The sequence below is a fragment of the Nyctereutes procyonoides genome, unplaced genomic scaffold, assembly GCF_905146905.1.
Source record: "Nyctereutes procyonoides isolate TBG_1078 unplaced genomic scaffold, NYPRO_anot_genome, whole genome shotgun sequence".
Taxonomy (NCBI): Eukaryota; Metazoa; Chordata; class Mammalia; order Carnivora; family Canidae; genus Nyctereutes; species Nyctereutes procyonoides.
In genome coordinates, this window is record NW_026575140.1 from 85,171,609 (window position 1) to 85,198,476 (window position 26,868).

At 55.1% G+C, this 26,868-nt stretch overlaps 2 protein-coding genes across 3 annotated transcripts; one reads left to right on the forward strand and one right to left on the reverse strand.

The window, feature by feature from the left end:
• The first annotated feature begins 599 nt into the window (after positions 1-599).
• Positions 600-26,174, forward strand: ADAMTS15 (ADAM metallopeptidase with thrombospondin type 1 motif 15). 2 transcript variants are annotated; one of them, XR_008661967.1, is made up of 9 exons: positions 600-1,695; positions 12,751-12,883; positions 13,374-13,541; positions 13,761-14,044; positions 19,186-19,363; positions 21,206-21,387; positions 21,499-21,674; positions 23,786-25,741; positions 25,905-26,174. XR_008661967.1 is itself a non-coding variant. In XM_055306582.1 (8 exons), exons 1-8 carry the CDS (start codon positions 739-741, stop codon positions 24,555-24,557), a joined length of 2,850 nt encoding a protein of 949 aa, XP_055162557.1. In that variant the 5' UTR covers positions 600-738; the 3' UTR covers positions 24,558-26,174. The 2 variants fall into 2 exon arrangements, 1 of the variants encoding a protein (XP_055162557.1); XM_055306582.1 differs by having other exon boundaries at positions 23,786-26,174.
• Positions 19,781-20,995, reverse strand: LOC129497606 (protein lifeguard 4-like). The gene is given in 1 exon segment (XM_055306583.1): positions 19,781-20,995. A coding segment is annotated over 1 exon segment (780 nt). The 5' UTR covers positions 20,638-20,995; the 3' UTR covers positions 19,781-19,857.
• Positions 26,175-26,868: the final 694 nt, after the last annotated feature.

The window sequence follows — 26,868 nt, forward strand, 5'->3', positions numbered from 1 at the left end:
GCGATGAAGCAGCAGCAGCAGGAGCAGCAGGGATGCTGCAAGGGGAGGGACCAGGCGGCAGGGGTGGGGGGGTGGGCAGGGGGGAGGCTTCATTCCCAACCTCGGACCCTGCCTGGCTGGGAGAAAGGGTAGGACCAGGAAGCAGACGCACGCACGCGGGTCGGGACAGAAGGAACCGACGGGGGGGCGGGAGCGGGGGGCTGGGGCAGGACGCGCGGCCCGGAGCGCGGTGCCTGCAGCCAGCCCACGCCTCCCCCCGCCGCCCGCCGCCCGCCGCCCGCCTCCCGCCTCGACGCCACTCCCTCCCCGCCGAGTGGCTCCATCCGCGCAGGAGGCGGGCCCGGTGGCCCCTGGAGCTCTCGGGGCTGCAGGCTCGGGGAGCGGGGAGGGGAGGGAGGAGGGGCGCGGGCTGGGCAGGCCACAGAGGAGGGGGCCTTTAATAGGCTCGCCCAGCGCCCGGTCCGCGGCGTCGCCGGCGGCTGCGGCGGAACGACGGCCCCGCACCTCCCGCCGGGTCCCCGCCGCGGGTCTCCGTCCTTGCACTTGCTGAAGCCGCGGGGCGCGCCTCGCTCCGGAAGGCGCAGGTAGGAGGCCGCGCGCCCCGCTCCGGGAGGAGCTCCCTGCCCGCGCTCGGCCTCCTGGAAGCCGCGGGCGGCCCCGGAGCGCCGCTTCCCGGGTGCGCGCCGCCACGAGCCGGGCCGAGCCTGCCGAGCGCGCCGCCCTGCGCTGCCCGGAGCCATGCTCCTGCTGGGCATCCTGAGCCTGGCTCTGGCCGGGGGGCCCGCGGGCGGCTCGGAGCCCGAGCAGGAGGTGGTGGTCCCCATCCGCCTGGACCCGGACATCAACGGCCGCCACTACTACCGGGGGGGCGCCGAGGACCCCGGGGAGCAGGGGCTCATTTTGCAGATCACAGCGTTCCGGGAGGACTTTTACCTCCACCTGACGCCGGATGCCCGGTTCCTGGCGCCCGCCCTCGCCACGGAGCGCCTGGGCGTCCGCCTGCCGGCGCTGGCCGCGGGCTCCCCGGACCTGCGGCGCTGCTTCTACTCCGGGGACGTGAACGGCGAGCCGGACTCGTTCGCCGCGGTGAGCCTGTGCGGGGGGCTCCGCGGCGCGTTCGGCTACAGGGGCGCCGAGTATGTCCTCAGCCCGCTCCCCAACGCCAGCGCGCAGGCGGCGCCGCGCCACGGCCAGGGCGCACACCTCCTCCGGCGCCGGGGCGCCCCGGGCGGGCCCCCCGGGGACCCCACCTCTCGTTGCGGGGTGGCCTCGGGCTGGAACCCCGCCATCCTGCGGGCGCTGGACCCGTACAAGCCGCGGGGGCCCGGCTTCGGGGAGGGTCGCAGCCGGCGGAGGTCCGGGCGCGCCAAGCGCTTCGTGTCCATCCCGCGCTACGTGGAGACGCTGGTGGTGGCGGACGAGTCCATGGTCAAGTTCCACGGCGCCGACCTGGAGCACTACCTGCTGACGCTGCTGGCCACGGCGGCGCGCCTCTACCGCCATCCGAGCATCCTCAACCCCATCAACGTCGTCGTGGTCAAGGTGCTGCTTCTCGGCGACCGCGACGCGGGGCCCAAGGTCACGGGCAACGCGGCCCTGACGCTGCGCAACTTCTGCGCCTGGCAGAAAAAGCTCAACAAAGTGAGCGACAAGCACCCGGAGTACTGGGACACGGCCATCCTCTTCACCAGGCAGGTGAGTCGGCCTGGCGCCTCCTTGGACCCCGTGGCCGTGGGGCCGCCGCCCTTAGCTCTCCAGACGCCCTTGGAGGGCAGGCAGGTGACCCCAAGCTGGAATGCTGGTGCTCCCTTCCGATCCCCGCGTCGGACCTGCCAGGGACCGCGCGCCCCCGGGCTCCGTGGCGCCTGGGCGCGCGGGCCGCGGGCTGCACGTGGGCGGGCGGACGGCGCTGCGGGAGGGGTGCGCCCCGCCTGGCCAATCAGCGCCTCCCCGGCCGGGCGCCCAGGCCCCGAGCCCCGGACGCGGCCGCCCCGCAGCCGCAGTGCGCCTCGGTGGCAGACAGGAGGCGCTCCGAGGATGGCGTTGGCGGGGTCCGAGCGGGCCTTCCCCGGTGGCTCCCCTCCCCTCTCCTAAAACTGGAGGGTCCCGCAGGCATCCCGGGCCAGAGCCTGGCTCCCCTTATCCTGCGTCCGGGCCTGCGGAGCCTGCCCTGGGATGGAGGGAATCATTCGGGATGTTTGGTGGTTGGAGTGAGAAGGACAGTCTCCAGTCCCGGGAGAGTGGGGTGGGGTGGGGTGGGAGTGGGGGGATGGATACCTTCCTGGGCCAGCCCGCTTCTCCTTGAGGGGATTCCAGGCCATTCGGAATAGGCAGTCGAGGTAGAGGTAGAACACCTGTTGGGCGCTTGGAGTTTCTAGTCGCGCTTCACTTGGAGCTGAGTTGGGGAAGATCTCCCAACTTTCCTATTTCCTTGTTGGCCCAGGGTGACCCGTTCGCCTTGATGTGGGCTCTGGAGCACAGCCGGCAAGCTTGCCCGTGACAGCAGCGCGCTGCAACTGCCGGTGGCCACGCTTGACTGTAGGGTTCCAGCTTCTGCCCACCCCCCACCCCGACAGCGTGCAAAGCGTGCAAAGCTTAGCAAGGAGCACCTGGAGACCCCACGGGCGGGGGTGGAAGGATACTGAGTATTGGGTATTGGGAAAGGTGGTCAGATCCCAGAGGCAGCTCTGCCCCCTGCTATGGGGCTAGGAGCCTTCACGTTCCTAGATATTGGAGTGATTGGGTGCTGTGACGTTTTCGGATTCTTGAACTTTCTCAGATTCGTGGATGGGGACTTGGAGAGGAAGACGGGCATCCAAGTGACTTGCTTCCTCTGATTTTGGGGGCTGCATCTCGAATCTGTGCCATGCTCTTGTTTTGTTATTATCACAACCATGTCATTCCGGGGATGGCCCAGAGTCCTTGGTTGCCCGTGGGGCTCTCTCCTCTCCACTCTCTCCGAAGGCCACTCAGAGCTCCACTGGCACACACTGGGCTGGAGCTGAAGTCTTCCACACTAACCCATTTGGCACCGCTTGTCCCCTCCTGGAATTGAACTTCCTCCTTTCCCAGCCTTCTCCTCCCACCACCTGGTTTCTCTAGGGAGATCTTTGGCCTGAGTCTGTTTCCTTGCACTCATTCTTCCAACTGAGGTCTGTAGAGCTGCCATTGCCCAGCCCCTGCACACACTGCCTGAGTCATGGGGAAACTGCAGAGGAGGTGGCTTCCACCTCTGCATACAGACCAACTCGGCGGTCAGATTGCAAAAAAAAAAAAAGAAAAAAAGAAAAAAAAAAAAAGCAAAGGCCAAGAACAGGATATCTTAATGGGCAATGCAGCTGTCGGCCCATCTGCTACCTGGGATGCCCCTGTGGAGGTCACTCTCTGCTTCTAGGGTAACAGACCTCCATCTCTGCCGCTTGGTGGCTAGGCTAACTTTTGGAACCAGCCCTAAGAAAGAGGACTCCTGCTGGGAATATGGGTCACACCATCAGAAGGGTTCGCCTTTTGAAGAAGAAGCAATCGAGCAGCATGACAGCTTCTGTTTGCCAGTGGCGTGTGCTGGACCCAGAGGGGCTATGTTAACCATGCATAATGGGTACAAGATGCATGACCACTTGGGTCAGAAGCAGTGACGTGCAAGATGTGACTTTTAGAAGCTGTCTTTCTCTTAGGCGTCTAGAGGGCGAAGCCAGAAAGTGGGGAGGCTGTGGTGGCAGGACCAACATCCAGGTATGTGCTTTATGCTTTAGGGTAAATCTCATTCTCTCTCTTTCTCTCTTTCTCTCTCCTCCTTGCCAGCACAGACTTCAGGGCCTGCTGCATTCTCAGGGTCTTAGGAACTTCTCATTCCTAAATTCTCCTGGGGAAGGTACAGTATGTGATGAGAACTGAGTGTGCAGCTGCTCTGTCGACGGAGGCAGATGTGGTCTCCGCGATCCTGGAGGAGTCTCCGGCTATCCTCCAACACGAGAGGAACTTTTGCTTTACTTTGTAAGGGTTGGTAGTGGTCCTTTAAATAAGATAGGAGCTTCCTAGATTATTATGGTGTTGGTGTAGTCAATGCTTTTTCAAACTAAAATCAGAATATATACATATATTATATATAATATACATGTGTATAAAATACATAGTTATTTCTATGAAGATCAATATATGCAGTCGACTCTTGAACAACATGGGTTGGAACTGCAGGGGTCCGCTTATATGTAGACTTTTTCCAATGCAGTACAGCACTCTAAATGTATTTCTTCTTTTGATTTTCTCAATAACATTTTCTTTTCTCTAGCGTACTTTATTTAGGAATACAGTATATAGTACGTAGAGCATACAAGATACGTGTTAATCGAGTGCGATCGGTAAGGCTTCTGGTCTACCATAGAGTATTTCTAGTTTAAGTTTCTGGGGAGTCAAAGTTTGTATGTGGATTTTTGACAGCATGGGGGCCAGGGCCCCTAACCCTCATATTGTTCAAGCATCAACTGTATATAGTTTGGATATGAAGTTTTTAGAAATGTGCTTATTTTGTTAATCACCTCTTGTCTATAACGTCGAACTGTCAGACATCTCTAGAGTCACCCGTTCCTTTGTCTCCCCACCCCCCGAAAATTCTGGAAAATGGCTAGTGACTCTTTCTGACTGATACACTCTTGTTGTGGTTTTGACAGGGATGAAGAAGTGGGAAAGGGTCAGGCTCGGTCAGGCTGTATTTCCTCCTGCGAGGGAGAGGCGAGAGCAGCTCCTCTGGAGCTCCAGGTGTCGGGTCCCTGAAGGGGGAAGGGTAGCAGGACTGGCAGGCAGCAGAGCTCCCCTGCCACCCACCGCCAGAGATGCTGTGCCTGAAGGCAGGGCTGGGCCAGGCTAGGGGGAGACCTGGCCTCTTGGCAGGCAGAGGGAGGGGTGTGGGGTGTTGAAATCAAAACACTGGGAAGACACGACCCAGGGAGGAGCCTTTACTGTGTGCAAAGGAGAAAAAAAAAAAAGATTGATCATACAACAAGTATTTTGACAATCTGAGGAGTTTGCTTAAAGATTCAGATTAAGTTCATGTTCCTGGAGAAGGAGTGCACATCTGATTTTGCAAAGCAATCAGTCTCCAGACTCATAACAGCAGGGTGAGGTCAGCACAGGATCGGAACCAGGATCTGCAGAGAATTAGAGCCAGTCTTGCTGGGTGGACATTCATTTCTACGAGAAGAAAAGTTTCTATGGCTTTTTGTTGCCATGGGGAGCAGGGGCAGGGTATTCGGGGCTGGGACGTAGTAGGACTGCACTTCCCTCTGTCTTCTCTCTCTTTACCTCTGATCCCTCTGCTGTTTGGGTAACTTTGTGGTGGACTAACCTTTGTGAATTGGTTCTACTTTTTAAAACTACTTAGGGGAGCATCTATTATTTCCGGTTATCGTCCTGGGGTGTGGAGGTACAGGTCCTAAGATGCGGCCTCCGGCTCTCAGGAACTCACCGACTGTCAGGGAGCCTGACTAGGAAATAGCTCGGTTACACGAGGGTTCTGTTAGGTGCCCCGGGGGAGACGCGCGGCCTCCGTGGGAAGTCCAGCGGGGAGTCTCCTCCTTGGGGGTGCAGCCAGGGAAGCCCTCGGAGGGAGGGGGACGAGGGGGACAGGTGGCAGCAAGGCACTGGGATGGGAGCTGGTGACAACGGGAAAGGAAGCTTGTTTCCTCGGTTGCAGGAGGCTGTGTCCTCCACTCCACCATCTGCTTTGCCATTTGTAACATTTTCTCCTTTGAACGGACTTTGTTTTGTAGGGTTTACAGTTTGTGGTTTTTCTGCCAGTTTATTCCTTCATTTATTTTATTTATCCTGTTGCACTTCGTACCACTGCGTACCTTTCCCTCGTCCCCACCTCCCCCCACATTTTTTTCTGTGCTCTCTTTCTCCTCATTTGAGTTTCTCCAGGGCAGGCTCCTTGTCATCTTTCTCTTCTCTTTTGTTTCCTTCATTCGTGTCCTCACCTTTCTGCCTCTCAGTCCCGAGCTTGGCACTTACCTTCTTAGGCTGGCCTTGAGTTGTACTACGTTGTGTGTGTGTGTGTGAGTGTGTGTGTGTGTGTGTGTGTCGGGGGGAGGGCAGGGCAGGGGGCACGTACACATGCTCTACACCGCGCTGAGTGCAACGGCACTCTGGAACCTCATTGGAAATAGAGGCCAGTTCTTTCTATGATAAACGACTTGCCATATGGCAGTGAAATTTAGTGTTCAATTAAAAAAGCTTAATAAACTATTACATATTTGGTACATATCTCCTAATACAATAAAGAGGATCATAATTTTTGTCAGGATCTTTTTTGAAGTCAGGCCTTGGAAGAGATTAGCAGAGCGGGGCATCTGTAGTTTTGGTATTTAAGAGTTTGTAACTCTTTATCACCGAATGGAAACTCAACACTACTTTTGGGGGGACGTGGGGGCGGGGAAGAGAGGAAGGAGTGGGGTATGGTTGCTTCCTGACTTGGAAGGTGGTTGCTCTTCCCCCTCTTTCTTTTACTTATACCGAAGAAGAGAGCCTATGTTAATAGTGGAGGATGGGGGAGGAAGTTTGGAGGAAGGAACGTGCACCAGAATCTCTCTCTCTCTCTCTTCTAGTTTTTATTTAAATTCCAGTGAGCTCACATACAATGTAATGCTAGTCTCAGGTGAACAATCTAGAGATTCAACACTTCCATACGGTCTCTGGTTGCTCGTCACAAGTGCCCTCCTTCACCCGCCTCCCCTCTGGTAACTATCAGTTTGTTCTTTATAGTTAAGGGGCTGTTTCTTGCTTTGCCTCTCCCCCTTTCTCCCCTATGATAGTTTGTCTTGCTTCTTAAATTCCACGTATGAGTGAAATCATATGGTATTTGCCTTTCTCTGGCTGACTTATTTCATAATAGTCGGTAGCTCCATCCGCACTGGCGCAAACGGCAAGATTTCGTTCTTTTGGATGACTGAGTAATATTCCCTTATAGGTACATACGCATCTTCTTTATCAGTCAATGGACACTTGGACTCTTTCCGTAATTTGGCTGTTGTAGATAACGCTGCTATAAACACCGCGAGGCACGTGCACCAGAATCTTTTTCTCTCTCTTTTTCTTCAGCACTGACTTAGTCAGGAAGGCAAATGAGGCTTTCACCCTCCTTTGGTCTTGCTCTTTCCTACCTTTGAACTTCTTGGTAGGTGTTTGTATCACTCTTGGCACTTACCCCCGCCCCCCGCACCTTGCCTCGTGCCTGGCGTTGGTTGTATGGTGCCATGGAAGGAACACAGGCTTGGAGTCAGGCGGAGCTGGGTTTCAGGCCTGGCACTTGACTTTCACCAATGGACATTGAATGGATCAGTCATTCGAACTCCACTTTCCATCATTATCCATAGGATAGTGATGATGACAGTGGTACTGAACTTAAAGGCAGTGTCAAGGAGAAGTCAGCGAGTGTTCCAGAATAGGCACCCACTTAATGGCAGCTACGGTCATTGCCACCTTAGTGGTCACTCAGCACATGTTTGCTCTTGTTGAAGAATTACCTACAGGTCCCTTGCCAGAACTTACCTTTAGGATAGCCCTGTTTCAAAGCATTGTACTTGCAAGGATACTTCATACTTGTCTGTTTTTGCGTGGAAACCATGGACTCAGGGCTCGCCATTCCCACTGACTTGTAAACTCCTTTGAGCAAGACCTTTTCAGATCTTTGTAGCTCCTCCAGTGGGCCCCTGCAGGCTGCTGCTGTTCAGTATGTATTCATGGGAGAAAGGCACCGACGGTAGCGAAAGGACTGCGTGTGGCCCTGGTTGCTGAGGTAGTTCGCCTCCCTTCCCGGGGATCATTAATCCAGCATTTTCAGCTGTCAGGCTATAGGGCTGGGAGAGGGAGTCTTAGGTTCTTCTGGCATTTCTTCTTGGCTCTTTGCCATCGGTCTTTGCCCTGGAGGAAGGAGAGGCCCCAGCGAGGAGCCAGCAGACATGGCGCACGGCAGGGCCGGGTCAGTGTGTCAATGCAGGTGTGGGGCAAGGAGCTAGGAGCTTGCTCAACCGGGAAGCAGACATTGCTCTAGGAGTGTTCTGGGCACTTACTCCTGCCATTCTCCTCTCTGCCAGTCTCTCGCAGGCCTCTCCCCACTCAGTGGCCAACCTGTGCTTTGGGGGCTGAGAGTATGGGGTGGACAGTCTTGCCATCCTGAGTTTGCCCAGCCTTTCCATGCGTGAGGTGCATCTCCACTGGAAGCAGTACCAAAGCAAGGGGAGCATTCAGCTCTGGGGCTGTGCTTCTGGATTTCCACCTTCACTCTGCCCCTCCCTTTCTGTCTAACCTTGGGCTCACTGACCCAGTGCTGGTAACTTACGTTCCCTGAGCCTCATCTGTAAAATGGGATCTAATAGTGGCATCTCTCTCATGAAGCTTTGTGAGGAATCAATGAGCTAATACAGGAAAGCTGTTAGAACAGTGTTGGGCACAGAGTAGTAACTCAGCCACTGTTACCTCCTAACCTTATGTTAGGTATGTATCCTCTCTTGCACTGATGATTTCTGGAGGAATCTTGGTCTTCCGGTGAGCTTCGGATTTCTCTTCTTCCTCATTGAGGTAATTCTTGTCTTGGTTACCTCAATACATCTTGAACGTCTTGAGGAATTTATATTCTGGTGAAAACTGAACCTGCTTATGGACGTGACCAGGGTGTGTTCTCTTCTTCACCAGGTATCCTTAGTCACGTTGCCCAGACACCCAGAATTGCTAGATTTTTTTTACTCCTAGCAAAGCGAGGCCCTCCCCTGCTTGGGGATTACAAACAGAAGTGGATTTGGGGTTGGACAAGGAAATACAGTGATGCATGACAGAGATTCAGATGGGAAACAAGTTAAAGGTACAGTCTTAATACTAATGCAGGGTGGTTTTCAATGGTAATTATGATATCCTAACTAGCGTGCTATGGTTCAGATCAAAGACCACTGCTGCTGGCCTTGGTGTCTAAAGACACGGGGTTCAGTTCCCCATTTTTTTGGTTAATAGCTGTGTGGCCTTGGGTGAGCAATATTAGTCCACGAGCTCTGGTTTCCCCATCTGCAGAATGAGAGGGTGGCTCTGACACTGTATGAATATGAGACTTGGATGCTATGGTGTGGCCATGAGGATGATCTTGGCCCACAGGCCTAGGAGTTCATTATGAGTAGGAGGTTGGCTACATGAGAACACGTATCCTACATTAAAAAGAAAAAAGTCAACGTGCTTGATTTTTGTGGGTCCTCCACCCTGTCCTGCTGGAAAATCTGAGCATTTTGGTACATGGCAGGGGAGATGAGAGGAGAGGGGAAGGGGGGGCCGTGGGGAGTCATAGTGGGGCGTGGAGGGAGCAAGCAGGGTGAATGTGGATCGGACCACTGTGAGGTGCTTCCTTTCTTGCTCGCTCGCTCTCAAATTGTGGCTCCAATCCTAAATTATTTTATGAAAAGGGACGGTTGGAAAACACTAATCTGAGAGGACTAGGTTCGTGGCCAAGCTGATTCTTGGGTCGTCTGGAAAAGCCGTCGCAGCTTCACGGAGAAGGGGCAAATTACCAGAAATAGTGAGGCAGGTAGGGGTTGGGTGGGAAGTGCCTACACCCTCCAGGCAGGAGGAACCAGAACAGTTTCTATTTCTGGAGACAAGTGCCTGAGCTGAAGAGGTTAAAGCAATTTGAGTGCATCTGAGTTCATTCCAGAAGGGTGGAGACATGCAGGGCCGCAAATGAGGCACTGCCTTGCCCCGCACACCCGCCTGTAGGCGTTCAAAGAACTGAGGTCCAGCGATTCCTCATTTGAGTCCCTGACTGGGGGAAGAGGGGCACGCCGAGCCTCTGACCCCAAACAGCTGCATCTTCCCATGGTGAAGACACTGGTTACTGCAGGCCGGCTCCTCTCGGCTACACCCTGACCCTCAGGAAATATGCGGGCTCCTTCCTTGTTCCTCTCCGTTTGATCCAGGGAAACCGGGATTTCTTGATGGAAAGAACAGGTTGCTCCTGGCCAGGAAGGGCCTGCAGCTGCATGTCTTCACTCCAGAGAATCCACCCTCCCCGAGAGGAAGGAGGTTTCTGGCTTTACGGACCTGCCAGCGGCAGAGGCGGGCTGCTGGGCAGTGGAGGTCCAGTGGCTGCTTCCAGGCCGGGCTGAGCTGTCGATCTGGTCTAACCATTTCTGCTGAGTGGGGCAAGGGCGAGGGTTCTGAGTGTCCATGTGGGTGACCTTCCCTTTTCTGGGAGTTAGTTTCATGGGTTAGTAGACAAGATCATCCTTAGGGCTCTTTCCATTCTAAAAGTATATCATTCTTTGTGTTCCTTTATAACCTAGAGGGCCAGATGGGGCTGAGCACTCTGGGATCGGGGCAGGAGCAGAGGCTGAAGGCACTGGTCCAGTCTGGGTTCTGGTTGAGAACTGGCCCTTCTCTGGAGGAGGAAACGGAGGCCCAGAAAAGAGACGTGGCCTGCCCAAAGTCGCACATCTACTTGGTGGTGGGTCCAGGACCAGAATCTAGGCTTCTTGGTTCTTAGGCCCCTTCTCCTACACAAAGCCAGCAGTGAGTGCACATGGTGGCCCCAGAACAGTGTCATGGTTTGTCCTACGGGCTCTATGGGCTGTGACCCCCAGACGAGAGTTTTCAGAGATTCCTGCCTTAGTGGGGATGCTATACTGCAGTGTCCAGGGACACATGGGCCCAGTTCCCTCACCCTCTGCCCCCTGCCCCCTGCCCCCATGCAAACCTCCATTCCTTCCCTCTTTGTCTCCTACCTCCCTTCCCTCCATTCACAGGCTGATCTGTGTGACCCAATCCCCCTCCTCTAGTCATATTCTCTAAAGTGCTTGTCAGGTGAACTACCCCCCCACCCCAAGTTTTGATAGCAGTTCTCTTCTAGGTTTCAGAACTCTAGGGGGAACGAGAACTTTCTGGAAGAGTGAGCCTTTGGAGAGGGAGGAGGAGGAGTATTTGCAAGAGAGGGAATTTGAGGTTCACCCCGAGGGTTCCCAGAAGGGGCAGACGTGCCACACACGGGCAAGGACAGCAGGTGAAGGCAGGGCGCGCCTTGCTCCTCGTTGACCCATGTACTCTGGAATCTGATCGCCCTCTCAGTTCTTTGGCCAGAGAAACTGTTAACTCATTAGGAGGTGTGACTATCACCTGACCGTGGGAAGCCAAGTTTGACTGCTCAGGTGGTAAACTTTTGAATGCCCTGGATTAAATTTTGCTGATTTTGTGTACTATGACCACTTTTCCTCCGCTGCCCCCGGCCCCCACTAACTCTGCTGCTCCCCCTTCCCCCCGTGTCAGCATGTGCATGCACACACACGTGCGCAGAGCCCTAAAGAGAACTGAACTTGAGAACAGCTCTGGGTGTGTTTACGGGAACACCTTGGCTCCCACGGAGAACACACACAGCTCTTTCTCTGGATAGTTGACTTAGGAGCTGCTGAGCAATCAGCTGTGATGCGGTGGAAAGAGTGCTGATACCCAGTCCTACGGACCCCAGTGCATGTTTCTGCTCCACGACTTGGACCTCTCTCAGCTTCAGCTTCCTTGTCTGTGGAAGGCGATAATAGCAGTCGTTCTTCCAGTGGGATGTTGCGAGGATGAAACAAGGTCATGCATGCAGAGTCCGCACATGATGTCAGCATTAATAAATCATCACCATGATTAACTATGAGCATGAGCCTCAGTTTTCACCTTGGACAAATACATATGATAATATATGTGCCTTCTGACACTGTCGTGGGGATTGAGTGAGATGATACATAGAGCAGTTGCTTGTTAAGTATAAAGAAAGGCAAGGATGTAATGAAGAGAATAACAGTATCACCGATTCAGCAGTGTTTTCTCTATTGTGATGAATTTCTTCTCCCATTTCTAACCCCTGAGCTCTTAAGGTATGTACCTAGGTGCATTGCTGGCCCGTAATAGTCAATAAGTTCATTGAGATATCCACTCCCAGTACCCCATTTTGCCCTTGCACTTTCCTGGAAGTGCTTCCCATTGGGGTTGTTGCAGGAAGTCCTAGCTTCTGCCGCAAGTTGAGTTTTAATGCCAAAAGAGGGACTGTCTTAGGTGGCCATCCATTTAATTTATTTTTTCTTCCTAGCGGCCGCTGAGCCGATGGCCCCCTTGAGCTTCTGCAGCCAGTTGAGCTATGTCTGGGTAGGAGCTTGTAACCACCTGACTCAGCCTCCTTCCAGCCCAAGGAGGCCACATCTCTGGCTTGGGTGGGTCCTTGGCCCGTGACCTTTTTTGGCTGAGAATCTGAGTTTAATTCATGGTTGTCCAAAGGCAGTCGCTCAGCGAGGACTGAGACTGCTCAGGGCTGACTCTGGATGAGGAACACACTTGCCTTCCGCCCCCACCTGCCTCGGTTAGCCATGACCAGAACCTCACCCAGCTGTGGAACCCACTGTTTTCTGCTTTGGAAATCTGCCTCTATATAAAGCAATGGCCTTGTGGGTTTAATTCCGTACCTCCTAGTATCTTCCCACAGGATCTCCGAGTAGGATTTGGGTTGAATCTTCTCACAGAGCCACAGGGCTTTCTTCCTGAGCCCTCCCTGCTCAGCCCGGGTTGATTCCATGAATAGCCCTGCAACCCCCTGGGAGAAAGGACCTGGCTAGGACGGTGCTGGTCTTGGTTCGGCTGGGAATGGGGGTGAGCTGAACATCCCATAGGATGCCTTTACTTTCCTTCAGGTCCCTTCTGTACCTGTCACTAATTTCTGGCTGGCTTCTGCTTCTCCCCCCACCCCGGCAGGACCTGTGTGGGGCCACCACCTGTGACACGCTGGGCATGGCTGATGTGGGCACTATATGCGACCCCAAGAGAAGTTGTTCTGTGATCGAGGATGATGGGCTTCCATCAGCCTTCACCACTGCCCATGAGCTGGGTAAGGATAGAGGGGGCTCTTGGGTGGAGGGAGGAGAGCGACCCTCGAGGGTCTTTCCGGGTCTGTACTGGGTGCTTTGGGCAAGGGATAGACATTTGTCTTTGCTTCCTCACGTCCTGAAGCCTTAGGGATCCTTTCTTACGGTCAGAGTTTGTCTTAGCAATGGCTTTGTTTTATTTTTTCCAATTGCCCCAGCCCAGTTGGCCAGCGGTATTGTCTGACTCAGCAGAGTATCTCATCAATTAGGCACTGAGGGGAAAATATTTTAAATGCACTGCTGTCCTCACTGAGCCCCACAGCCTGATGGACAGGACAGAGAACACAAGAACACCGTCTTGACATTTGCAAAGCAGTCTGTCACTGGGTGGAAATGACCAGCCTGAAAAGTGCTGACACGGGCTCTCTCGCTCCCCTGGCTGTTCCCCCCTCCTCTGCAAACTGCATAGCCCGCATCCTTCTGCCCTCTGAGTCCTCTTGCCTCACCCCGCAGGCCACGTGTTCAACATGCCCCATGACAATGTGAAAGTGTGTGAGGAGGTGTTTGGGAAACTCCGAGCCAACCACATGATGTCCCCAACACTCATCCAGATTGACCGGGCCAACCCCTGGTCGGCCTGCAGCGCTGCCATCATCACCGACTTCCTGGACAGCGGGCATGGTAAGCCAGGATGACAGAAGAGGGATTGCGGGGCTGTCACTGGAGTGAGTGGACCTGTCCTCTGTTACCTAAGGTGTGCATGACCCCAAAGAGTCGGGCCCTCAAGGGGGTCCATTCCACTGGCCCTCGCTTCATCGTCTCCCTACCAGTTAGACTCTGGGCTAGCCACACCTCACCTTTCTCAACTCGTTTCTCACGAGTTCCCTTGGCTCCCTGCAGGCGACTGCCTCCTGGACGCACCCAGCAAGCCCATCTCCCTGCCTGAGGACCTGCCGGGTGCCAGCTACACCCTGAGCCAGCAGTGCGAGCTGGCCTTTGGCGTGGGCTCGAAGCCCTGTCCCTACATGCAGTACTGCACCAAACTGTGGTGCACGGGAAAGGCAAAGGGGCAGATGGTGTGTCAGACCCGCCACTTCCCCTGGGCAGATGGCACCAGCTGCGGGGACGGCAAGTTCTGCCTCAAGGGGACCTGCGTGGAGAGACATAACCTTAATAAGTACAGGGTGAGTGTGCTGGGGCTTCGCAGGGGGGCCGCTGGGATGCGGGGGGTGCACCTGGAGGCCTCCGGGGGGAATGGGTTTGCTGTGTGGCTGGGACTGCATCACACCGTGCACTGTGCCTCTGTTTCCCTGCCTGTGGTCCTCTCCCCTTCTTAACTCTGAGACTGGAGACAAGACATATATGGTAGGTCAGAGAACTTGGTGAAGCCTTCTCTCAGCGGGCGCCAGGGGGCCCAGCCCTGAGCTCTGGGCCTCATCCTACCAGGGGAGGAGCCCAGAACCCAAAGCCCAACACTAGACATTCAACATTCCTCATTTGTTGGCTCCTTCCAGCCTTCCCTTATCAGCTGTTTCTGAGCATGTTTTGTGTCCCGGGAGCTCTGGGCCAGAGGTGAACCAGGCTCAGACCTGAAAGGAAGCAGATCCTGGGCAAGCTGCAGTGATTTGCTACATCCTGAACCTAGCTTTGGTTTTTGTCATGATTGTTTTTTGAAGCTGAAACATAATAGAGCAAAGGTGTTATTTTTTTTTTCCTGGTAAAAAGGAATAACAGTTGAATAAGAACAAATCCCAAACCCCACATGTTCTCTGGATATAATAAAACCTTCAGGTCTGGGGTTGGGGTTGCAAAGGGTTTGGGACTTTGTCAGATGGGAATAAGAAGTCCATCCTGTCCCTTGATCCCGGTGACGATGATCCCTCCCCCACCCCTGCCTTGGCTGCCAAGACCGGCCTGACTGCGGGTTTTACGTACGAATAGGCAATATAATAAATAAGCGCTCGCCAGCACTTTATAGGCTGCCCTGAGCTGGGTTTGGTACACAAGTATGTAAAATCTTTTTCTGGATTTTGGAAACATATATTTAATTAGACCTTTAGCCATTTATTGGGCACCAGCCCACTGTATTTAGAGAACTGTGTGAGGTAGTCGGAAAAAGAAAGAAAACCTGGGTCGTGTCTCAGTGGGGTCACAGTCTAGTGGGGAAGCTCGAAATGTCACTGAGATCCAAGACACAGAGAGGTGTGTGTTCTGTGTCAGGACCAAAGTGTGAAAACGTGTCATGGGAGCATAAGGGATGAGAGATTAATGGTGATTAGAGAGGTCTGAACAAACTTTGATGAGGAGGTCGGATTTGGAAAGAGTCTCGAGGGATGAGTATGATCTCATCAGGCAGAGATGGAGCAAAGTCAGGGAGGTGGGGCAAGCCGGAAGGGTGGACGGGCCAGGACTGCATGGGAAAGATCTTTGGGGGCATGGTTTAGGGCTAGTCTGGGGTTGCCTTGACCACCAGGCTGGCAGGTTTAAACTAGAAGGTCCTGAGGACAGGCCAGCCGTCATCAGCTCCTTCTCTTCAGAAAACGAGTCTAGGGGATAAAGACGTTGCCCAGGAGGATATTGGATATAGGAAGTGTGATCGGAGGAGCCTGTGGAAAGACAGCCCATCAGCAGCAAAATCCACTATGTCCCCAGTCTCTCTTCTGGACAATCCCTTCACCACCCTGGCCCTTCCCGGAGGACAGCGCCCTAATCAGCCCGGGTCAGGGCACAAAGCTTATCTTACTATCATGCAGCCTCCCTGCCCCCCCGCACCCCCAGGATCTCAGTTAGAAGAATCACACTCTGACTACCAAAGCCCTGTGGTCCAGCCCTCTAGTTTTGGGCCCCAGCAGTTCTTCAGGCCCGCGTGCTCTTCTCTCGCCCTCACCAGCCTTCTTCTTGAGCTGCGACTCCACAGCTCAGCCCCTGTTAAGGTCCCTCTTTCCCTCACTCACGGCTCCCACGCCCCTGCCTCTCTCTGCTGTCCTCGCTGGGATAAGCCACTGCCTTAGTGGAATCCACCTGCCACCGATTTGAGCGCGCCAGTGTAGGTGAGTGTGGCTGGAGGAAGACACGCGACCGTGCTCGGTGGTCTCACTGGAGGTGGGCTCAATGCTGCTCAGGCGTCATATCCTATTTTATTAGCTTTACTGCACTCCCCCTCCCAACGTCCTACCCGATCGTGTCACGCCTTCGCCTCCCTCCTCCGTTACCCATTCTTTCTCCTCATTCTCACTTTTGCCAGTGACCTTTTTTCCTATCTCATCAGGAAAAAAGAAACGATCAAGTAATCAGAAGAGAACCCCCACTGCCACATCCGCCGTCCGCCCGGCTTCTGTGCCTGCGGTCTCCACCTTGCCTCCTTTGCGATGGATGAGCTGTCCACGCTCTCACCGGAGGCCCACCCCTGGGCTTTGCACTTAGGATATTATCCCCTCCAGTCAAGGAAAGCGCTCCCTTAATGCCTCCGTCTCTCTGCAGTGTTAGATTTCCCCTCGCTTGAGTTGAATCATTCCTATCAGGATACATACTTGCTGTAATTCCTCCCACCTTAAACAAAACTCCTGATCCTACTTCCTCTCCATAAATCACAATCTATCTCTCTGACTCCCTTGACCACAAAGTTCCTGGAAAGAGTGGTATGAAATTGCTCTCTCCAGTTCCCGGCTTGCCATTTTTCTCTGGAGCCCATTCCAGTCTGGCTTTCAGTCCTGCTCTTCCTCTAAAAATAACTCTCACTAAGGTCGCCAAATGGCCTCCACAACCGCTGAAGTCAGGGATTGATTACCATTCCTCATATTGCCTGACCTGTTAGCGCCATTTGACACAGCTGATTATCCCCCCCCCCCCCCCGGGAACACAGGCTCCACGGTGTCTTGGTTTCCGTCCTCTCTTACTGGCTGCTCCCCCGGGTCCCCATTCACTGGGTCTTCCTCATACGCTTGCTTTTCCAGTGTTGGGCATCGTGGCGCTGTCCTTAGCCCTTGTCGCCGTCGCACTGACCTCTTAGGGGATTCATCTAGACCAAAGGCTTTGAGTACCATTTACATTTATTGGTTGAAGTCCCCCAGATCTGTATCTCCAGCCCAGACCTCTGTCCTGAACTACAGACTTGCATGCCTCACTGAATCCTGATGCCTCCATGCGGAGAACCAAGAGGCATCCTAAACACGACCTCTCTAAGACCGAGCTTCTGATCACTTGTCCTGAACTTGCTTTAGCAACAACGTCTTCCCATTGCTCGTGCCAACCCTCTTTCTCTCGCATCCGTCCATCCGATATTTCAGTAGTTCCTGTTGACTCTATCTAAAATAGAGCCAGGATTGAGCCATTTTTCTGCCATCTTCATCTGCTGTCACCCTGCACCAAGCCTCCTTGAATTATTGCTCTTGCACCCTCGCTGATCTCCTTGCTGCTGGCCTTCCTTCTCACAGACTGTTCCCACCATAGCAGCCAGAAAGATCCTTTAAAACGTCAGTCAGGTCATGCCACATATTCAGAGAGCCCTTCAGGGGCTTTATTCCGTGCTCGGGATGGTGAGCCTTATCTCTGCCTTCACCTCCTGCTTCTCTTCCAGGCTCGTCCCTCCGCAGCGTCTTTGCAATCCTCCCTCTGCCTAGAATGTTTTTCCCCTCATATCTGCACACTTCCCTCACGTACTTCTCTCAGGCCTTTGCACAACCATCACCTCTGCAGCAAAGCCTCCACAATCCCCTGTAACGAGAGCAGCTCTTCTCACCAAGGCCCATTGGTGGGCCTCCCTCTCTCCCACCTGCATTTAACCTCTCGTGACATTCTATATGCACAGGCTTCTTTTTATTTTCTTCTGAGGGCATGCAGTCCCTTTGAGGGCAGGGATTTGCTGCACGTGGTGCCAGACGTGTAGTAAGAATTCAACAAACACTGGGTGAATGAATGGCACAAAGCAGGGCAGGAGAGTTTTCCGTGGGATGTTTTCTGTAGGAACCAGTTGGAAGAAGTGAGACCAGGCTAAAAGGCTAAAGACAGCAACAACACCACCCCAGAAGCCGGGGAGACAGTACTGGTGACAACAAGGTCTAAGCATAGACTCTTGCAGTGTGGGGATGGTCATCTCAGACCTCTGAGCGAGCAGCTGCCCCCTGTGATGGGCACCAAACCCATATTGCAAGGCACTGAGGAGGGAGGCGGAAGGAGCACATGTAGACGTGTCCTCCTCGGACATGAAAGGCTGGAATTAGGTGGGGCGCCGGTCGAAGGAGGAAGCAGGGCTGTCGCCAAGTGTTTCTTTCACTGGACGAGAGACCTGCTGACACAGTGGGGCAGGAGCGATCCCGCAGAAGGGCAGCTAGAGGAACCACGCTGCGTGTGTGCATACGTTGTATTCAGACGACACGCAGCCAGCTCCTGATTAGCTCCACGCAGGTTAGTCGCTTGGGATGATGTATGACAGCACTTTAATCCCAGGCTTGTCCAACTGGGCTGCTTCCTCCGTGGCCTGACTGATGTGTGCTCAGGGGATGGAAACACGCTTTATTGGCATCCTGAGAAAAACATAATGAAGACTAGACATTTTCGATCCCTTCTCCACCCTCTGAAAAAATGAACCCACGCTGCATAATTCACCCCGAAGCCAAATCGAGTTGGAGGATTGCTTTGTAGTCTCCCATCTCCGCCTCCTCCGAGCACAAACACTAGAGCCTCTGACAGCGAAACTGTCTCAAGTTCAGCCTCTGATTGAGCTGAAGATCTGGGGAGAGTCGGGATTGTGGAACATTTACAAATAAAAATACTCAGATATCTATGGCAACGAGGTTTTCTGGCAAGGCTGGGGGCTGCCTCTGCCTTAGATTTAGAGACTCTTGTAACTCCACTAACAATAGGTGAGGAGGAACTTTGAACTCTGGCTCGGTGGTAAGCGCAGTGCTAGGAGCTTTCGTACACGTTGCATCACTTAAACGTCGTCTGATCGCACACCTGAGCATTGCCCCATTTTTGGCAGGTGAAGCACCTGAGATTTCAGGAGCTTTCACTGCTTGCTCAAGACCTCGCATATGGTGGGGGCAGAGGCGATGACAGAGCTTGGCCACCTGACGCCACAGCCCATGACGGCTCCTCTCCTGAGCGGCCTCCCTTAGAGCGGGATGCGGTTGGCATTTGCTAATTATCGGGGCGAGGTGCTGCGTGGGCGCTGCGTATGCTGACCCCTTGCCCATCATTTTTCCCTTGTGAGACGGTGGATTTTGCGGTGGGACGGGGTGGAGGGGGCTGCAGCCGCCTGGCCGCTCTGAAGGGGTTGGATGCGTACCCTAAGCCCTGCGGGAGCATGACAGGCTCTTTCTCCCAGGTGGACGGCTCCTGGGCCAAGTGGGAGCCGTACGGCGCCTGCTCACGCACCTGCGGCGGGGGCGTGCAGCTGGCCCGGAGGCAGTGCAGCAACCCCACCCCCGCTAACGGAGGCAAGTACTGCGAGGGAGTGAGAGTGAAATACCGATCCTGCAACCTGGAGCCCTGCCCCAGCTCAGGTGAGGAGGGGAGAGCCTCTTCCTGCCACCGCCCCCCCCTTCTTGGCCGCAGATTACTGCAGTCAAGGCTCTCTCCCCCAGGGCAAAGTCTGGAAGTGCAGAGGAGCAGAGGCCTCTTGGGATCACTACTTCCTTGCCCACTCCTCTCGGCGGGGATGTTTTCTTCCTGGTGCTGAGGCTGGGTCCCTAAGTGGCCCAAGGGAATGACACACGAATGGCCTCTTAGTTAAGTACTCACAAGCCCATCTCCATAAGCAGGGATTCTTTAGCCAGGGTCCATGAACTTGGGTGGGAAGGAGATTGCCTCTCTATTGTTACTCGCCTTTTTAAAAAAATTTAACATGTTTTATTTCCTTCAATTAGAGATCGAGTATTTTTGACCACTCTATCTAAAATGCCTCATTTCTTTTATTTTTATTTATTTTATTTTTTTATTTTTAATTATATCTCAAACTTTATTACTTAATGAATCTGTTTCCATATACTGCTTTCAATCACTTTTTATTAACTGCTTCCAAAAACCGCAACAGGTGCAGGAACAGGTTGATGACATCCAAATAAAGGCTGATGGCAGCTAATACATACTCTTCAGGTGACAGCCTATGCATCAATGAATGTGTGTCATAGATGATGAATCCACAGAAAAGGAGGGCCCCCACAGCAGCCAAGAACAACTCCAATGTTTGACTATAGAAAAATAATTTCAAGATTCCTGACAAGCACAAAATCCACAAAACAGCAAACAGTCCTGCTCCAAATTTGCTGAAATCTCTCTTAGATTGTAGAGTATATACAGTCAAACCAAGAAATACAGCAGTAGTCAGTATAAACGCTTGCAGGATAATATAGACATCATAAAAAGTAACAACAAAGGCCACAGTCAGAGCTTCGAATAGTGTAAATCCAAAAAGCAGGTACAGGTTAAGGGGATGCTTATGTCTGTTTACAGTCAATGCAAAAATCAAACCCAAAGATCCAAGGGCAAACAGCAAAATTAAGGCAGGACTTTCATGTACAAATGTCCGTACAGACTCAAAGTATAAAAAAAAAGAAGCTGTCACTGAAGTTAAGAGAACTTGCAGAGAAAGGATGCTGTAGACTTTTCTTAGAAAGGCCATTCAGATGTGCACACTGGCGGAGGCCACGCAGCTGCCATAGTTGAAGTCATCCTCGATGGAGGCGCAGGGGTAGCGGGGGTCGGGGTCGGCCATGGTGGTGGAAGCCCCCGCCTCATTTCTTTTAATTGGGCAACAAACTGTAATACTAGTAGCCATAGCTGGGGCTGTCGCCAGTAGAAATCACGGATATTTTCACATGACAGTTTAGTTGTTGGGATTTCTCAGAATGTCATTTATTCTCACTGCTACCTGAAAATGACAGTGGTTATTAGACTCATTATTGAATCTTGCCATGTAATGGGTGAACAAGGAGGCGCAAATATCCCAAATACGTTTCAACATACACTGATAGTTGTGTATCTGTATAGTGGGTATTGTTTGTAACCTATATACTTCATGTTGTCCATTTAGTAACATTCTGAAAATAGTTTCAAAAGATTCCTGAAAGGTCTGATGGCCCCCAGTTGTTTGGGGGTACCTGTTATAGAGGGAATTGAAGGCCAGCTTACCGTGGAGGGTGCACAGTGCCCTGGGTGGGGGGGATGCAGGATTGTCTGTGACCTGCATCCTTTGGTCCTGGCCTACTTTAGTTCTTTGAGATGGAGGGGCGTCGGGGATGAGATAACTCGGCTGAGGGTGAGAGCACCCTGGGGAGGGCTCTCTCTGCCTTCTTCCCTCACCACCCCTCCCTTTAGCTTCCTGCCTGTGCTTCCTTCCTCCTCAGCTTCTGGCAAGAGCTTCCGGGAGGAGCAGTGTGAGGCTTTCAATGGCTATAACCATAGCACCAACCGGCTCACCCTTGCCGTGGCGTGGGTGCCCAAGTACTCCGGCGTTTCTCCCCAGGACAAGTGCAAGCTCATCTGCCGAGCCAATGGCACCGGCTACTTCTACGTGTTGGCACCCAAGGTGAGTGAGCGAGGGGCAGGGGAGCAAAACAGAGAGAAAGTTTGTGGGGGTGCATCCGGCTGAACTGCCTCCCTCTCCTTTTCTACCCCCAACCTCCGGGGGGCACTGCAGGTGGTGGATGGTACGCCATGTACTCCTGACTCCACCTCGGTCTGTGTCCAAGGCAAGTGCATCAAGGCTGGCTGCGACGGGAACCTGGGCTCCAAGAAGAAATTCGACAAGTGTGGGGTGTGTGGGGGTGACAATAAGAGCTGCAAGAAGGTGACAGGCCTCTTCACCAAGCCCATGTGAGTTCTGGGACCTGGAGTGGGAGGGGGGAAGAGGGCTGAGTGGAGCTGCCCCCAAGGGGTGGGAACTGGGGTTAGACCAGGGTAAACGGGCAGTGCCCTTGCTGTAGAGGCCACCTGGACTTTTCTGTAACTGATATTCTTCCATCCATCCATCCATCCATCCATCCATCCATCCATCCAACCATCCATCCATCCATCCATCAATCCATCCATCCAACTATCCATCCATCCATCCATCCATCCAACCATCCATCAATCCATCCAACCATCCATCAATCCATCCATCCATCAATCCATCCATCCATCCAACCATCCATCCATGCATCCATCCATCCATCCATCCATCCATCCATCCATCCATCCATCCAACCATCCATCCAGCAGAGATGAATGCTTGGGGAGTCCACCACTGGATAGATAATCATTAGGGTCTAGCTAGAGTTCTAGAGTAAGACTCCCCTGTGTTCAAATCTCAGTTCCCCATTTTCTGGATGCCCTTGAGCATGCAGCACAATCCCTGGAATTCTGCATTTCCTCACTTATACAGTGGGTATGACAGGAGTATATTTTCTGTTGTGCTGTTGTGACGATTAAGGGTATTAATCCAAGTGAGGTGTTTAGTGTCGTACTTGGTGCATAATAAATGCTCACTAGATGTTCATGATGATGATCATAAAACAGAACATGCTTGGAGACAATGTCTCACTGAGGCTGAGGCCCTGACCAGGAATGAGATTGAGGTGAGAATGGCAATCAACAGTGGAGTGAGTGGCTAGGACCGAGGGAGTCCCCCTTCCTGGGAGATGTGTGCAGACTCAGCTGAAGGAACATCTCTAGTCCTCTCTTATTTCTACCTGCACAGCCCGGGGCTCCTGGCTTTCTGAGGTCCAGCACATTCCCTTTTATTTTCAGGAGGAATGTGCTCCTTGGAAAGTCCTGACCCTTGCTCTGGAAGTAGCAGAGCCCCTGAGGTCTCAGTTGAGCAGGGATATGATTGGCTCTGAGAACTTGGGAGTCCAAGGCCTAGGTGGCAGTCCAGGAGTCTCTGCTGCCCCCTCTGGACACAGTGCCCTCTGCTGGGCCCCTAGTGGGGCAGCTTTTTGGGGAACTGGGGCACTGCAAGTGGAGGGCATTCGCAGGGATCTGAGGGGGAGGCCAAGTGGAAAATTAAAGGTAGACACTCCCAGACTCGCTTCACTGGTTAAATGGCAGGTGCTCCCTTCATAGATTGGTGGAGCTGGAAGGAGCCTTAGAAATCATCTGGTTTGAGCCCCTCATTGTATTGGTGAGGACACGGGAACCCAGAGAGACTGATTTGCCTGAGCCACCAGGGAGCTGGTGTTCAAGCCAAGGCTTGATCTGGGTGCCCGACCCCAGCCAGTGTGTCTCACTGCGTCTCATCCCAGCCTTGTCTCAGGGCCTGTAGAGTTCCCTTCTGTCCTTCCTCCTCCTCTTCCTCCTCCTCCTCCTCCTCACAGTGCTTACCTGGTGGCAGGTGCCATGCCATCGGCTTTATGTGCTTTTAATGAGGGATGTGTGATTATGGTCTCCATATTATAGGTGAGGCAACCGTCTTCTCCAAGGCCAACAGCTAGGCCAGTGGTGGGGGTGGACCTGGCTCCAAGAGCTGTGCTTAGCCTCTGCTTTAGAATTCAGCACAGTACAGGGGCGCCCGGGTGGCGCAGTCGATCGAGAGCCGGAGTCTTGGTTTCAGCTCAGGTCATGATGTCCGAGTCAGGAGATCGAGCCCCGTGTTGGGACTCTGAGCTCAGTTGGGAGTCTGCTTGACATTCTCTCTCTCTCTCTGCCCCTCCCTCTGCTCTTGCTCTTTCCCTCTCAAATGCATAAATGTTGTTATTTAAAAATAATTCACCCCAGTGTAAATGTACTGAACAAAAGGTCACGGGGCGGTACAGCCAGGGTCGGTGGCTTTAGGTGCTGTGTGACGGTCTCATGCAGCCTGTTTGAGCCCCCTGACCCGGGCGGGGGGGCGTCGATGTGCTCTGTGGGCCTGGTGACCCGTGCAGGGGGCATCAGCTCTGACGTTAGAGGGGAACCAGGGCCTCAGGCCCCCCGTGTCTAAGGCGCAGCCCCCTTCCCCACCCCAGGCACGGCTACAATTTTGTGGTGGCCATCCCCGCGGGCGCCTCGAGCATCGACATCCGCCAGCGTGGCTACAAGGGCCTGATCGGCGACGACAACTACCTGGCGCTCAAGAACAGCCAAGGCAAGTACCTGCTCAACGGGCACTTCGTGGTGTCGGCCGTGGAGCGGGACCTGGTGGTGAAGGGCAGCCTGTTGCGCTACAGCGGCACCGGGACGGCGGTGGAGAGCCTGCAGGCCTCGCGGCCCATCCTGGAGCCCCTGACCGTGGAGGTGCTCTCCGTGGGCAAGATGACGCCGCCCCGCGTGCGCTACTCCTTCTACCTGCCCAAGGAGCCGCGGGAGGACAGGGCGCCCGCCGAGCCCCGCGGGGCCCCGGGCCTGCTGGACGGCGCGCCCGGCCTCTCCAACCAGGTGGAGCCGCAGGGCCCGCGGGCGGCTGGGCGCTGGGTGGCGGGCGGCTGGGGGCCCTGCTCGGCCAGCTGCGGCGGCGGTGGCCTGCAGAGGCGCCCCGTGGACTGTCGGGGACCCACGGGCCCGCGCCCGCCCTCCGCCTGCCGCCCCGCGCCCCGGCCCGCGGACACCAGGGCCTGCGGCGAGCCCTGCGCCACCTGGCAGCCGGGGGCCTGGTCGCCCTGCTCCAAGAGCTGCGGCCGTGGGTTCAAGCGGCGGGCGCTCCAGTGCCTGGGGCCCGGTGGGCGGCTGCTGGCCCGGGACCGCTGCGACCTGCGCCGCAAGCCCCAGGAGCTGGACTTCTGCGCCGCCCGGCCGTGCTGACCGCGCCCCCGGGGCTGCCGGGGCGCCCCCCTCCTGGCCCGGCGGGGAGGCACCGTCTACCTCACGCCTGGCCCCCGGGCCCAGCCTCCGCGGGGGGCTGACAGGTGCAGGCCCGGGCCCGCCCGAACTTCAGGGACCCGGCCCGCAAGGGCTTAGAGCCCCGCGGCCGCCGGGCAGCCTCAGGCGGGCCGCGGGCTCTCAGCGCGTCCAACACGCGAGTCTCCGTGGTGCTGCCCGCGCCCCTGCCCTCTGACCCCGCGGCCTGGTAACAGAAGGGTGGCGGCTGTGGGCGCAGCTGGTGGGCCACTGGGTGTAACTGGAGCCGGCCCCGGCGGCAAGGGGTCCGGGGCCTCCCGCCCCCCCGGAACCACCTCTTCTCCCTGCGGCCTCCGGGCTGCCAGGCGGGGGCCTTCCCGGACGTGCCCTCTGGGCCCTGCGCACAGCTCGGGAGTCAGGAGGGAGCCTGCTGCCTTCTCTGGGAGGGATGGGGCCAACACGGAAAGAACCAAGGGAGGATGTGTTCAGTGGTGAAGCGGGGAGTTTGAGGAGTGGCCTGGAGGGTTCTGTGTCACCCGGGCTGGGCTTGAGCCTTGGGGGACTGTCACCCCGGGATGCGGAGGGGGCCCCAGTTCCGACGGCTTCTTCCTCCTGAGAGGCAGGTATAGGGAGGGCTGCTGCCTTAGGCTCCGCGTTGCCTCAGAGAACCTTCCGAGTGGCCCCAGTCCTGTCCCCGCTAAGAGGGCCATGGAGATCCCAGGAGGGCTCGGTGCTGGACATCCACAGGCCTGTAGGTTGGTCTTCACTGGGATGGCTCCGTGTGGTCTGGCTTTGGGCACATCACATGGCATTGCAGTTGGATAACGGGGTTCACTGTTTGCTACCTCAGGCTATGCTCTCTGGGTACCCACACTTGTCCCTCCGCGGGGGCAGTGGTGACCCTGGTGCTCCCAGCAGACCTGGCTGTTGTCCTCTGTAGACAGAGCTGCCCAGACACAAAGCCGAGTGTGTGACACCTGGCTTCCGGCTCCCTCTCGCCCGGCCACCCACGGCGGCTCCGGATGGGAAGGCGGGATCTCGCTCTTCAGGTGCCTTGGGGACAGGTGTCAGGAGACACAAGAGTCAATGCCCTGACCCAGAGGCACCTGGCAGCCATCGGTGGGACGTCCCGTCTATCCTGGAGGCATGTTGGGGGTATAGAAACCAGGGTGTTTCTATAGCTGCAAGTGGGAAGATGCTTTGGGGTTTGAGAGCCTTTGGTCAAGCAGGGTATTTCTTGAGGCGCAGCTGTTCCAGCGTCTTCCCTGGGGACGGGGTCAGTCCTCTGACTCGGCTTCCCTTACTAGCCAGGATCCACAAACCAGCCATCCAGGCTAGCCTCGGGGATGGTGGTCCAACCGGGGCCCAGGGGTGCACATGTCGGGGCCGGGCTGCAGTCACCCCTGAAGAGTGAAGCGGAGACGAGTCTTCCTGCCTGCCTGCCTGCCTGACGCTGTGGGACCTGCACCATCCGAAGGAGCCCAGGGCGCCGGGGCTGCTGGGGACTCCCTCTAGGCGACGATAGCACTGCACCCTGCGCTTGGTGCACCCATCCTCGGGGAGGAGAGGGTGGCGCGGGGATGTGCGGAAGGGGCGGGGGACGGGGTGGGGGGGAGCTGCCGTCTGTAGGGGTGACTGGTCCCTGGCAGAGCAGCTTTATGCATCGTTTCAAGGAGGGACAACCTATCTTGTTCCTGACACAAGCTGGGCTTCACATGCTCTTTTCTGTCGTGATGGTTTTCTTTTTCCTTTTTTTTTTTCTCCCTTTTTAAAAGAAGTATGACCAAGACAACTTGGGAGGTTTGTGTTACCTTTGACCAGTTTGCTAATCCAACCATGTTCTCCAAGGCTGAGCAGAGACAAGCCTCGAGGCACAGGTTTCTGGTGATGGGATAAAAAGTTAAGGTGGTATCTCATGTCTGTGGAAGAGGAGGAGGATTCTGGGGGGCTCCAGAAGCTTCTCCCCCCACTGGGGTGCGGACCGCTAAGGACCTGGGCTCAGGAGCCCCCTGCCTCCTCTGCCCTCTGTGTGCACTGATTGGAGGAGTCCGGCCTTATGAGCCTCGCCGTGCGGGAGTCAGGGCTGGGGTGAGCTGAGGGGCTTGGTTGTTCCCAGCCTGGGACCTGGCTCCCGAAGGCACTAGAAACTGTCACTCACGGAGCCCCCCTTTGCATTTGGTTCTTCTGCATTGCACGTGCTGCAGAAGGACGGAAGGACCTGGGTACTGGCTGGGCTGTGTATACTGTGTATACAGGGAGCTGGCTGCTGCGGGGA

Coding starts and splice junctions, on each gene's coding strand:
- ADAMTS15 (XM_055306582.1), top strand. CDS start 739: ATGCTCCTGCTGGGCATCCTGAGCCTGGCTCTGGCCGGGGGGCCCGCG. Junction 1,696..12,750: donor CCATCCTCTTCACCAGGCAG/GTGAGTCGGCCT, acceptor CCACCCCGGCAG/GACCTGTGTGGGGCCACCAC. Junction 21,675..23,785: donor GGCCTCTTCACCAAGCCCAT/GTGAGTTCTGGG, acceptor TCCCCACCCCAG/GCACGGCTACAATTTTGTGG.